Source organism: Schistocerca piceifrons, chromosome 2 (assembly GCF_021461385.2).
Source record: "Schistocerca piceifrons isolate TAMUIC-IGC-003096 chromosome 2, iqSchPice1.1, whole genome shotgun sequence".
Taxonomy (NCBI): Eukaryota; Metazoa; Arthropoda; class Insecta; order Orthoptera; family Acrididae; genus Schistocerca; species Schistocerca piceifrons.
Genome location: NC_060139.1, coordinates 102,509,256 through 102,521,877, shown reverse-complemented (window position 1 = coordinate 102,521,877; position 12,622 = coordinate 102,509,256). Strand labels below are relative to the sequence as shown.

General features: G+C 40.4%; 1 protein-coding gene across 1 annotated transcript in view; it reads right to left on the bottom strand.

Moving 5' to 3' along the window:
• Window positions 1-287: 287 nt before the first annotated feature.
• Window positions 288-12,622, bottom strand: part of LOC124777365 (organic cation transporter protein-like) — a 140,971-nt gene continuing 128,636 nt past the window's right edge. The window contains exons 9-10 of the mRNA XM_047252742.1: window positions 718-848; window positions 288-641 (exon numbers count right to left, since the gene is read on the bottom strand). Coding sequence (XP_047108698.1) covers window positions 754-848 — 95 coding nt within the window. The 3' untranslated portion in view covers window positions 288-641; window positions 718-753. The remainder of the gene's footprint in view (window positions 642-717; window positions 849-12,622) is intronic.

Sequence of the window (12,622 nt, the reverse complement as noted above, 5' to 3'; positions counted from 1 at the left end):
TACCCTTCAGTTTGATAAACATGTCTTCATAAGACTGTCATAGATGCAGAAAACTGATAGTTTGTATCGAGATCCACAATGTGCATATAAAAACTGTAATCTAAAACAATAGCACGTATGGGATGCATGTGCTCGCTTTAAAAGTCAGCACGCATCATCTGTTGAGCAAAATACTAAAAATGTAATAGGAGGCTACAAACTTGTAGTTTCTGTGGCCATTTATAGATTTTCCTTTTTTTTCCTTTTTGTATTTCTGTTGCTTAAACTCTTAGCGAGAGAAAGACTATAAATATATCACAGTCGCATGTTTCCTACTTACTAACTCGATACTTTTATCGTATCGCTAACAACCTCATTGTAAAACTATAATCATTTTTCTTTCCACAACATGTGTCCACTAGAAGAATGCGAGTGCATTCGTTGGCTCTGTCTCATCTGTCTACACGTAACACTTAAGCAGTACTTCGGCCGTTAAGCTGCTGTCGTGAACTGCTTTTTCTCAGTAATACACCTCACTGCAAAACTTTTCCAATACCGTGAGGCTTTAAGTAGACATTCGTCTCCTATATGTACCATAACTTCCTTCTTCCACCTTTTCGCCTCTGTTATCTCTCTTCTTCCCATTTTCAGCTCTTTGTGACCTGTAACAAGGATTGTAATACTGTCCTTACTGCGATTTTTCTTATACAATGAGTATTGTGATCAGAATTTACGCACTTATCTTCCACACTTTCCGTCCCAGCATCATCACTGTCACCCGAACATGCAGTTAATATCAAGGCAAAGAGTCCTCCCAGAACAGCGAAGGCTCCAAAAACTGTTAAAGGCACTGCTTTCCCAAAAACGGCCTGAAAAAAAGTTAATATCAAAACACTAGAACTATACACAAATAAACATCGTTCAGAATGGTATGTTAATGTTTAGCTGTAGCCTTATTCTGTGATGTGAAGGATTTTTTTTTAATTTTTATTTATACTGATGATTGTTGCCAGCATCATATTTATAGTATCTATGTACCTATGTTTTATAGATCTAGAAAAGGCATATGACCGGGTTCCTAGGAGGAAGTTATTTTCTGTTCTACGTGATTATGGAATAGGAGGCAAACTTTTGCAAGCAATTAAAGGTCTTTACATGGATAGTCAGGCAGCAGTTAGAGTTGACGGTAAATTGAGTTCATGGTTCAGAGTAGTTTCAGGGGTAAGACAAGGCTGCAACCTGCCTTCACTGCTGTTCATATTATTTATGGATCATATGTTGAAAACAATAGAGTGGCTGGGTGAGATTAAGATAGGTGAACACAAAATAAGCAGTCTCGCATATGCGGATGACTTAGTTGTGATGGCAGATTCTACTGAAAGTTTGCAAAGTAATATTTCAGAGCTAGATCAGAACTGTAAGGACTATGGTATGAAGATTAGCATCTCCAAAACAAAAGTAATGTCAGTGGGAAAGAGATATAAACGGATTGAGTGTCAAATAGGAGGAACAAAGTTAGAACAGGTGGACGGTTTCAAGTAGTTAGGATGCATATTCTCACAGGATGGCAACGTAGTGAAAGAACTGGAAGCGAGGTGTAGCAAAGCTAATGCAGTGAGCGCTCAGCTACGATCTACTCTCTTCTGCAAGAAGGAAGTCAGTACCAAGACTAAGTTATCTGTGCACCGTTCTATCTTTCGACCAACTTTGTTGTATGGGAGCGAAAGTTGGGTGGATTCAGGTTACCTTATCAGTAAGGTTGAGGTTACGGATATGAAAGTAGCTAGGATTATTGCAGGTACTAGTAGATGGGAACAATGGCAGGAGGGTGTGCACAATGAGGAAATCAAAGAAAAACTGGGAATGAACTCTATAGATGTAGCAGTCAGGGCGAACAGGCTTAGATGGTGGGGTCATGTTACACGCATGGGAGAAGCAAGGTTACCCAAGAGACTCATGGGTTCAGCAGTAGAGGGTAGGAGGAGTCGGGGTAGACCAAGGAGAAGGTACCTGGATTCGGTTAAGAACGATTTTGAATTAATAGGCTTAACATCAGAAGAGGCACCAATGTTAGCACTGTATAGGGGATCATGGAGGAATTTTATAAGGGGGACTATGCTCCAGACTGAACGCTGAAAGGCATAACCAGTGTTAAATGATGATGATGATGATGATTTATACTGATTAAAACCGAATGTCGTTCTCATAATACTTCTGTATATGAAAACGGCAGCAGGGTGCAGATTCGTGACAAGATGTCATAAAACACATCCCTCAACCTGCACAAGGGTAATTTTACATTCCTGTCTCATACAAACATTAATAGGGGTGACTATTATATCACACTTTCAGCGAATCTTATTATTGATCCATTAGAAACAGAGATGGCGGATGAGAGTGGGTGAAGAGATTACGCAGGTGTGAAGGTGTTCAGTCTGGGCCAATAGCGTGGTCACTGAGTTATTTGTTTGTTGCTTATTTAGGCCGACCAGATTAGCACCTTAAGGATCTATCTTATATCTGAGCAGGCACAACACATACCAATGATATCACTAAAACGTTCACTATAAAATAATAATAGACACTAACAATAATAATAGTAAAGGGTCTTATGAATGATATAGATTATTTTAGAAGATTTGAAGCCGTGCTTAGGATTATCAGAAGCGGAAGGGATAAAGAAAAGAGGAGAAGATTGGCAGTGATAATGACAGTTAGGAAAGAACAGAATTAAAATAATTCAGCAAACATGAGAAGGAAAGTTATGGGCGGGGGGGGGGGGGGCGGAATTGAAGAGAGTGAGCTGCTAATATTTGCGATATATGACTGTTGTCATAGAAAATGTGCCATTAGCTATCTTTTGAAGCTCACAATTTCTTAGATACTTTTGGAAGATTGTTCCAAAGTCGGGTTCCTGATACAGAAAATGATTTAGAGAAGATGGTTGTGTTACGTGATGGTTACAAGCAGCCAAGCGACAATTTACTACCCACTGAAATAGAGTGTTCTAAGTTGTTTTAACAAACTGTTATGCTACTTTAGTCCGAACACGCTTAGTTACTAAATCCTTCACCACTGGATTTAATTAAATTATTGGCTTGGTATCAACCAGCGTTTACATCCAAAAAATGACCCGAACTAAAAGGAATAAAATGAAAATAAATAAAGCAAAACTAATTTATGCTGCCTATCGAAGGGGCTCCAGCAACCAGTTCCTAATAGATCAATCAATAGCCTTTGGCTAAGCTAATCCTTTTACTCGAACGCATTAAACTTGGTATTACTTATCCGCTAGAAACTATTAAAACACCGAATTTTACGAGGGAGACTGGTGTGAGCAGACGACATAATTAGTAGTATAAGAAGTTTAACAAAGACCTTCAATTATAAAGCTCTACGTTCATAAGAAAGTCATAGGGGCAACGGAAAAAGACAAAACTGCAGAAATTATGTGTGATACCAACAGCTTATAACAAGTGACAACACTACTTAAATACAAGGGAAAAATTTGCCTTCCCTGGGAGCGAAAGATTTTATTCCGAGCGTCGTGCTTCCAAACGCTATATTATAGGAAATAGAATACTGCAGAAGCTTGGAAATGGATTCTGCAAATTTACAAATGTTTGCTCTCAATTACTGAATTTATCTCCTCAGCATTACAAGTACATAGAATAATGGTTACGTGGTTACATGGTACATGTAATAATATGGTTTCTGCTTTTTGTTCCGTAAGTACGTAGAAGCCCGTAACCTGAAGAAAAATAGCCCTTGAGAATTAAAAGAATAATATATATGCCACTCTCTCTAGAATATTTTGCTAAATTTTTGTTTAAAACAAAAATTTTTAAAATGCTTAGTCTTATTGGAGGACCATGAATAATATTATATCGAAACAAAAGGAACTTACCAGGAAGCGTTTATATGAGAACATTTTGTATTGTTCAACCCTACATTATAATTGCAATTACTTCAGTAAAAAAGATCGTCCATCATTTTCTAAACCTGAGTGGCTTATTTGAGAGATCGATGTCACAGGCGTTTTACCATCTGTGACAGCGCTTAACACAAACGTGTTTGCTTTTCGGTCGGCAGTAGTTAACTCACAAAACACTAGATTTGTTATTGTTCTTATTATGAGTAAGGTTACCAGATTTCCAATGAAGGGAGCAAACAGAAGAACACACCGGCCGAGCGTTACACAAGAGAACACCCCAAGCACTCTGTGGCTTTCAGCAAAAACGCTTCCAGTTGCAAAAGTCACAACTGTGAGGCAGGTTGCTATAGCCACACGTCCAAACATTGCAACCGAGAAATATTCTAAAATTGAAAGACAGGTTGGTCGGAATCGGCTACTGTGTTCTAGATATGCCCATGTCAGACTACGCAGGCTCCGTCGTTATATCAAACATTTCTGCTGTTTACTTGTCCGCACTGCACAGCTGGCAGAAACAGCGTCTTCTATCGGCAGGCCATTTCTGCTTCAACATTCATTGCGTGCAAACACGTGCGCCTATGAGGAGAAGTTAGACACGCTACTTTTATACGGCGAATGGCAGCACGAGGTGTATAGCCAAGGAATGTGTGATCAGCCAGAGGAGTATCATTCGCATCTTTCACCGACATAAATTCCAGTTTTATCATATATAACAACACCAGACACTCGGAGGACGTGATTACGATAGTCGCATAGAATTTTGTTGGTTTCCTGCATCGCTTAGAAAACGACGCAACTTTTTCCAAGGTTTGCTCTTCATCGACGAACCATGGTAATTTTAACTTACATGATATGCACTACTTCGTCAGGTACTACAAAGACCGTGAAGCGTAAACGTATAGTGCATCAAAGGAAATTCCATTGTGGGACCATACTTCATCTCAGGAATGTCAAATGGAAATACGGACGCACACTTTCTTTCGAACATTCCATATGTTGTTCTAGGAGAGGTACTACTGGATAAGCGGGAGCGTGTGGTTCCAACACGACGGCTGCCCAGCTCACTCTTCCAGTGTTGCAACGCAAATACTGAGTGATAAGATTGCTGACAGTTGCAATGCGATATCTGGACAGGACTCCTGATTTGAGTCCTCTTGATCTCTTTCTATGGGGAGCACTGAAAGGTGCAGTCTATCATGAAGCCCCAACTACGCCAGACGATATGCGCCGACGAATCGCCACAACATGCAATCGCATACCATCCAATGCGCTTTCACCTGTTCATCTATCTCTCGGACGGCGGTTGCAGATGTGCCTTTTAGTCGATGCAAACAATTTTGAACACACACTTAAGTGTAAATCTACGTTTCGCTTAGAAAGGCACTTATTTTGTGGGTGGCACTGAAGGTAGCCAATCACGCCGTTGCATGGGCAAATTCAAGAAGCCCGCCAGATACAGTGTCGCCAAACATATCCTTCATTTGGTTTCCTAAACCAAACAAGAGAATGATACAAAAAACTGGACACTTCAGCATTCTTCTATAGCACCACATTTCTAAAGCTTCTATTCTCATCTTGTCTAAACTGTTTGCCGTCCACGTCTCATTCCATACATGGGTACACCCCATACAAATACTTTCAGAAAGAACTTCCTGGCACTTAAATTTATACTCGATGTTAACAAATTTCTCTTCTTTAGCAACGCTTTCCTTGTCATTGCCAGTCTACATTTTATATTCTCCCTACTTCGACCATAGTCAGTTATTTTGCTTCCCAAACAGCAAAATTCATTTACTACTTTATGTCTCATTTCCTTGTTTAATTCATTCAGCATCACCTGATTTAATTCAACTGCATTCCATTATCCTCGGTTTGCTTTTGTTGATGTTCAATTTATATGCTCCTTTCAAGATACTGTCTATTCTGTTCAACTGCTCTTCCAAGTTCTTTGCCGTCTCTGACAGAGTTACAATATCATCGGCGAACCACAAAGTTTTTTTATTTCTTCGCCCTGGACTTTAACCCTTGCTCCAAATTTTTCTTTTGTTCCCTTTAGTGCTTGCTCAATATACAGATTGAATAACGTTGGGGATAGGCTACAACCCTGTCTCACTCCCTTCCCAACCACTGCTTCTCTTTGATGCCCCTCCACTCTTATCATTGCCATCTGATTTAGGTACAAATTGTAAATAGCCTTTCGCTCCCTGTATTTTACCCCTTCCAACTTTAGAACGTGAAAGAGAGTATTCCAGTCAACATTGTCAAAAGTTTTCTCTAAATCTACAAACGTAGGTTTGCCATTCCTTAACCTATCTTCTATGAGAAGTCGTAGGGTAAGTATTACCTCCCGTGTTCCTACATTTATCCAGAATCCAAACTGATATTCCCCAAGGTCCGCTTCTACCAGTTTTTCAATTCGTGCTAGTATTTTGAAACCGCGACTTATTGAACTGATAGTTCGGTAATTTTCACACCTTCCAGCACCTGCTTCATTTGGAATTGGGATTACTACATTCTTCTTGAAGTCTGAGGGTATTTCGCCTGTCTCATACATCTTGCTCACCAGATGGAAGAGTTTTGTCAGAGCTGGCTCTCCCAAAGGCTATCAGTAGCTCGAACGGAATAATGTCTACTCCCAGGGCCTTGTTTCTACTTAAGTCTTTCAGTGCTTTGTCAAATTCTTCAGGCAGTGTTATATCTCCCTTCTCATTTTCCTCTACGTCCTCTTCCATTTCCATAATATTGCCCTCAAGTACATCTCCCTTGTTTAAACCCTTTATATATTCCTTCCACCTTTCTGATTACCCTTCTTTGCTTAGGAATTATTCTTCCATCTGAGATCTTGATATTCACACAGGTGGTTCTCCTTTCCCCAAATGTCTCTGTAATTTTCCTGTAGGCAGTATCTGTCTTACCCCTAGTGATATATGTGATATATGCTTCTCTATCCTTACATTTCCCCCCCCCCCCCCATGAACCATGGACCTTTCTGTTGGTGGAGAGGCTTGTGTGCCTCGGCGATACAGATGGCCGTACCGTAGGTGCAACCACAATGGAGGGGTATCTGTTGAGAGGCCAGACAAACGTGTGGTTCCTGAAGAGGGGAAGCAGACTTTTCAGTAGTTGCAGGAGCAACAGTCTGGATGATTGACTGATCTGGCCTTGTAACACTAACCAAAACGGCCTTGCTGTGCTGGTACTGCGAGTGGCTGAAAGCAAGGGAAACTACAGCCGTAATTTTTCCGAGGGCATGCAGCTTTACTGTATGGTTAATGATGATGGCGTCCTCTTGGGTAAAATATTCCGGAGGTAAAATAGTCTTCCATTCGGATCTCCGGGAGGAGACTACTCTAGAGGACGTCGTTATCAGGAGAAAAAACTAGCGTTCTACGGATCGGAGCGTCGAATGTCAGATCGCTTAATCGGGCAGGTAGGTTAGAAAATTTAAAAAGGGAAATGGATAGGTTAAAGTTAGATATAGTGGGAATTAGTGCAGTTCGGTGGCAGGAGAAACAAGACTTTTGGTCAAGCGAATATAGGGTTATAAATACAAAGTCAAATAGGGGTAATGCAGGAGTAGGTTTAATAATGAATAAAAAAATAGGAATGCGTGTAAGCTACTACAAACAGCATAGTGAACGCATTATTGTGGCCAAGATAGACACGAAGCCCACGCCTACTACAATAGTACAAGTTTATATGCCAACTACCTCTGCAGATGACAAATAAATTGAAGAAATGTGTGATGAAATAAAAGAAATTATTCAAATAGTGAAGGGAGACGAAAATTTAATAGTCATGGGTGACTGGAATTCGAGAGTAGGAAAAGGGAGAGAAGGAAACGTAGTGGGTGAATATGGATTGGGGGAGAGAAATGAAAGAGGAAGCCGTTTGGTAGAATTTTGCACAGAGCATAACTTAATCAAAGCTAACACTTGGTTCAAGAATCATAAAAGAAGGTTGTGTACATGGAAGAATCCTGGAGATACTGACAGGTTTCAGATAGATTATATAATGGTAAGACAGAGATTTAGGAACCAGGTTTTAAATTGTAGGACATTTCCAGGGCCAGATGTGGACTCTGACCACAATCTATTGCTTATGAACTGTAGATTAAAACGGAAGAAACTACAAAAAGGTGGGAATTTAAGGAGATGGCACCTGGATAAACTGAAAGAACCAGAGGTTGTACAGAGTTTCAGGGAGAGCATAAAGAAACAATTGACAGGAATGGGGGAAAGTAGAAGAAGAATGGGTAGCTTTGAGAGATGAAGTAGTGAAGGCCGCAGAGGACCAAGTAGGGTTAGTAGAAATCCTTGGGTAACAGAAGAAATATTGATTGTAATTCATGAAAGGAGAAAATATAAAAATGCAGTAAATGAAGCAGACAAAAAGGAATACAAATGTCTCAAAAGTGAGATCGACAGGAATGGCTAAGCAGGGATGGTTAGAGGACAAATGTAAGGCTGTAGAGGCTTATCTCACGAGGGGTAAGATAGATGCTGCCTACAGGAAAATTAAAGATACCTTTGGAGAAAAGAGAACCACTTGTATGAATATCAAGAGCTCAGATGGAAACCCAGTTCTAAGCAAAGACGGGAAAGCAGAAAGGTGGAAGGAGTATACAGAGGGTCTGTACAAGGGCGATGTACTTGAGGACAATATTGTGGAATAGGAAGAGGATGTAGTTGAAGATGAAATGGGAGATACGATACTGCGTGGAGAGTTTGACAGAACACTGAAAGACCTGAGTCGAAACAAGGCCCCGGGAGTAGATAACATTCCATTAGAACTACTGACAGCCTTGGGAGAGCCAGTCCTAACAAAACTACCATCTGGTGAGCAAGATGTATGAGACAGGCGAAATACCCTCAGACGTCTAGAAGAATATAATAATTCCAATCCCAAATAAAGCAGGTGTTGACAGATGTGAAAATTACCGAACTATCAGTTTAATAAATCACGGCTGCAAAATACTAACGCGAATTCTTCACAGACGAATGGAAAAACTAGTAGAAGCCGAACTCGCGGAAGATCAGTTTAGATTACGTAGAAATATTGGAACACGTGAGGCAATACTGGCCCTACGACTTATCTTAGAAGCTAGATTAAGGAAAGGCAAACCTACGTTTCTAGCATTTGTAGACTTAGAGAAAGCTTTTGACAATGTTGACTGGAATACTCTCTTTCAAATTCTGAAGGTGGCAGGGGTAAAATACAGGGAGCGAAAGGCTATTTACAATTTGTATAGAAATCAAATGGCAGTTATAAGAGTTGAGGGGTATGAAAGGGAAGCAGTGGTTGGGAATGGAGTGAGACAGGGTTGTAGCCTCTCCTCGATGTTATTCAATCTGTATACTGAGCAAGCAGTAAAAGAAACTAAAGAAAAATTCGGAGTAGGTATTAAAATTCATGGAGAAGAAATAAAAACTTTGAGGTTCGCCGATGACATTGTAATTCTGTCAGAGACCGCTAAGGACTTGGAAGATCAGTTGAACGGAATGGACAGTGTCTTGAAAGGAGGATATAAGATGAACATCAACAAAAACAAAACGAGGATAATGGAATGTAGTCGAATTAAGTCAGGTGATGCTGAGGGAATTAGGTTAGGAAATGAGACACTTAAAGTAGTAAAGGAATTTTGCTATTTGGTGAGCAAAATAACTGATGATGGTCGAAGTAGAGAGGATATAAAATGTAGACTGGCATGGCAAGGAAAGCGTTTCTGAAGAAGAGAAATTTGTTAATATCGAGTATAGATTAAAGTGTCAGGAAGTTGTTTCTGAAAGTATTTGTATGGAAGTGAAACTTGGACGATAAATAGATTAGACAAGAAGAGAATAGAAGCTTTCGAAATGTGGTGCTACAGAAGAATGCTGAAGATTAGATGGGTAGATCACATAACTAATGAGGAGGTATTGAATATGGTTGGGGAGAAGAGAAGTTTCTGGCACAACTTGACTAGAAGGAGGGATCGATTGGTAGGACATGTGGTGAGGCATCAAGAGATCACCAATTTAGTATTGGAGGGCAGCGTGGAGGGTAAAAATCGCAGAGGGAGACCAAGAGATGAATACACCAAGGAGATTCAGAAGGATGTAGGTTGCAGTAGGTACTGGGAGATGAAGAAGCTTGCACAGGATAGAGTAGCATGGAGAGCTGCATCAAACCAGCCTCAGGACTGAAGACCACAACAACAACATCCTTACATTTATCCTCTAGCGATTGCTGCTTAGCCATTTTGTTCTTCCTGTCGATCTCATTTTTTAGACGTTTGTATTATTTTCGTGTGCTTCATTTTTTTCACTTTTATATTTAATCGATTAAATTCAATTTTTCTTGTGTTTCCCAAGGATTTCTACCAGCCCTCGTCTTTTTACCTACTTGATCCTCTACTGCATTCACTATTTCGTCTCTCAAAGCTACCCATTCTTCTTGTACTGTATTCCTTTCCCCAGTTCTTATCAATCGTTCCTTACTTCTTCCTCTGAAACCCTTTACAACTTCTGTTTCTTTCTGTTTATCCAGGTCCCATCTCCTTAAACTCCTGCCTTTTTGCAGTTTTCTTCAGTTTTAATCTGCAGTTCATAAGCAGTAAATTTTGGTCAGAGTCCACATCTGCCCCTGGAAATGTCTTACAATTTAAAATCAGGTTCCTAAATCTCTGTTTAACCCTTATATAAAAATCAGGTTCCTGGATCTCTGTTTAACCCTTATATAATCAATCAGAAACCTTCCTGTGTCCCCAGGTCTCTTCCACGTATACAACCTTCTCTCATGATTCTTAAAGCAAGTGTTAACTATGGTTAAATTATGCTCTGTGCAAAATTCTACCAGGTGGCAGCCTGTTTCATTCCTTTTCGCCAGTCCATATTCACCTACTACTTTTCCTTCCTTTCCTTTTCGTACTATCGAATTCCAGTTTCCCATTCCCCCATGACTATTAAATTTTTGGCTCGCTTAGCTATGTGAATAATTTCTTTTATCTCATCATACATTTCCTCAATCTCCCCGTCATCTGTGGAGCTAGTTGGCATATACACTTGTACTACTGTGGTGGATGTGGGCTTTGTGTCTACAATAGCTACAACAGCTTATCTGCGTTCCTATTTTTTACTCGTTATTAAACGTACTCGTGCATTATCGCTATTTGAATTTGTATTTATAACCCTGTATTCTCTCGGCCAGAAGTCCTCTTCCTCCTGCCACCATACTTCACATAATTGAAAACTTTCTTCCGGTGTTGCAGTGCGCACAGCCTATCGCAACTTTAAAAATTTCAGCATGTTCATTCTTCCAGTGCAGCCTTGTGACAGGACAGCTCATTACCACATACCCCAGCAGAATGATTTGGTTCAACTGCACATCTCTGGGTTCCCTTGATTCATTATCATGCACCCTGTACTGACAACTGAAATCACCCATAGGTATTGTCCAACGTCTAGTTCTTCTTTTCAGGCCAAGTGGCTATGTGGAGAATAAATCAAGTGTATTTCAAGTATGGGTCTTCTTTCCAGCTTAGGTGCTTGTGTGTGAGAAATGCAGGTGTGTTCCTGTTGCAGTTCTTCTATTCAGCTCAGAATGGCATGCTTCACTTACCACTCAGTTATAGCGAATCCAAAACTATCCCATAAAGGCAAGACCCAGGCCACGGGACCTTTTTCCCCTAGTCCTGCTGCACCACCAGCTGATGGCTGCTCCAAGCAACCCAGCACGACGGGAGCCGATTGGAGCCTCATCTCATGTGCACTTTGTGAGTGTACGCTGATGACCAGGACAGGGGCAGGGGCAGGGAAGGACGTGAAGCTCTTTGCACAGGCAGATGCTGCCTGGTCCAATACCCACACATTGCTCCAGAGTTCACGCAAAATTTGTTTATAAATATATAATAACAGTGCACAGAATTCGAAATTGTTTATGGTGGAGCAACAGAGCTCAGAAATTTTACCGATTTCCATTACTCAATTTTGAAGTACAGAATTTTTAAGTAGCACAATTGGCGTATCTCCAACATAGTTATAGATATATAAACGCCAATTCAACTAGTTTGACTTTGGACAAGCGATCTTTCAATCTTCGATTTTAAGCTGGAAAGATGGGTTATCTCGAACATAGTAGAAGATATAAGACGCCAATTCAAATTGCTACCAATTCAGACAAACGTCTCAAAAATGAGATCGACAGGAAGTGCAAAATGGCTAAGCAGGCATGGCTAGAGGACAAATGTAAGGATGTAGAGGCCTATCTCACTAGGGGTAAGATAGATACCGCCTACAGGAAAATTAAAGAGACCTTTGGAGATAAGAGAACGACTTGTATGAATATCAAGAGCTCAGATGGAAACCCAGTTCTAAGCAAAGAAGGGAAAGCAGAAAGGTGGAAGGAGTATATAGAGGGTCTATACAAGGGCGATGTACTTGAGGACAATATTATGGAAATGGAAGAGGATGTAGATGAAGATGAAATGGGAGATATGATACTGCGTGAAGAGTTTGACAGAGCACTGAAAGACCTGAGTCGAAACAAGGCCCCCGGAGTAGACAATATTCCATTGGAACTACTGACGGCCGTGGGAGAGACAGTCCTGACAAAATTCTACCATCTGGTGAGCAAGATGTATGAAATAGGCGAAATACCCTCAGACTTCAAGAAGAATATAATAATTCCAATCCCAAAGAAAGCAGGTGTTGACAGATGTGAAAATTACCG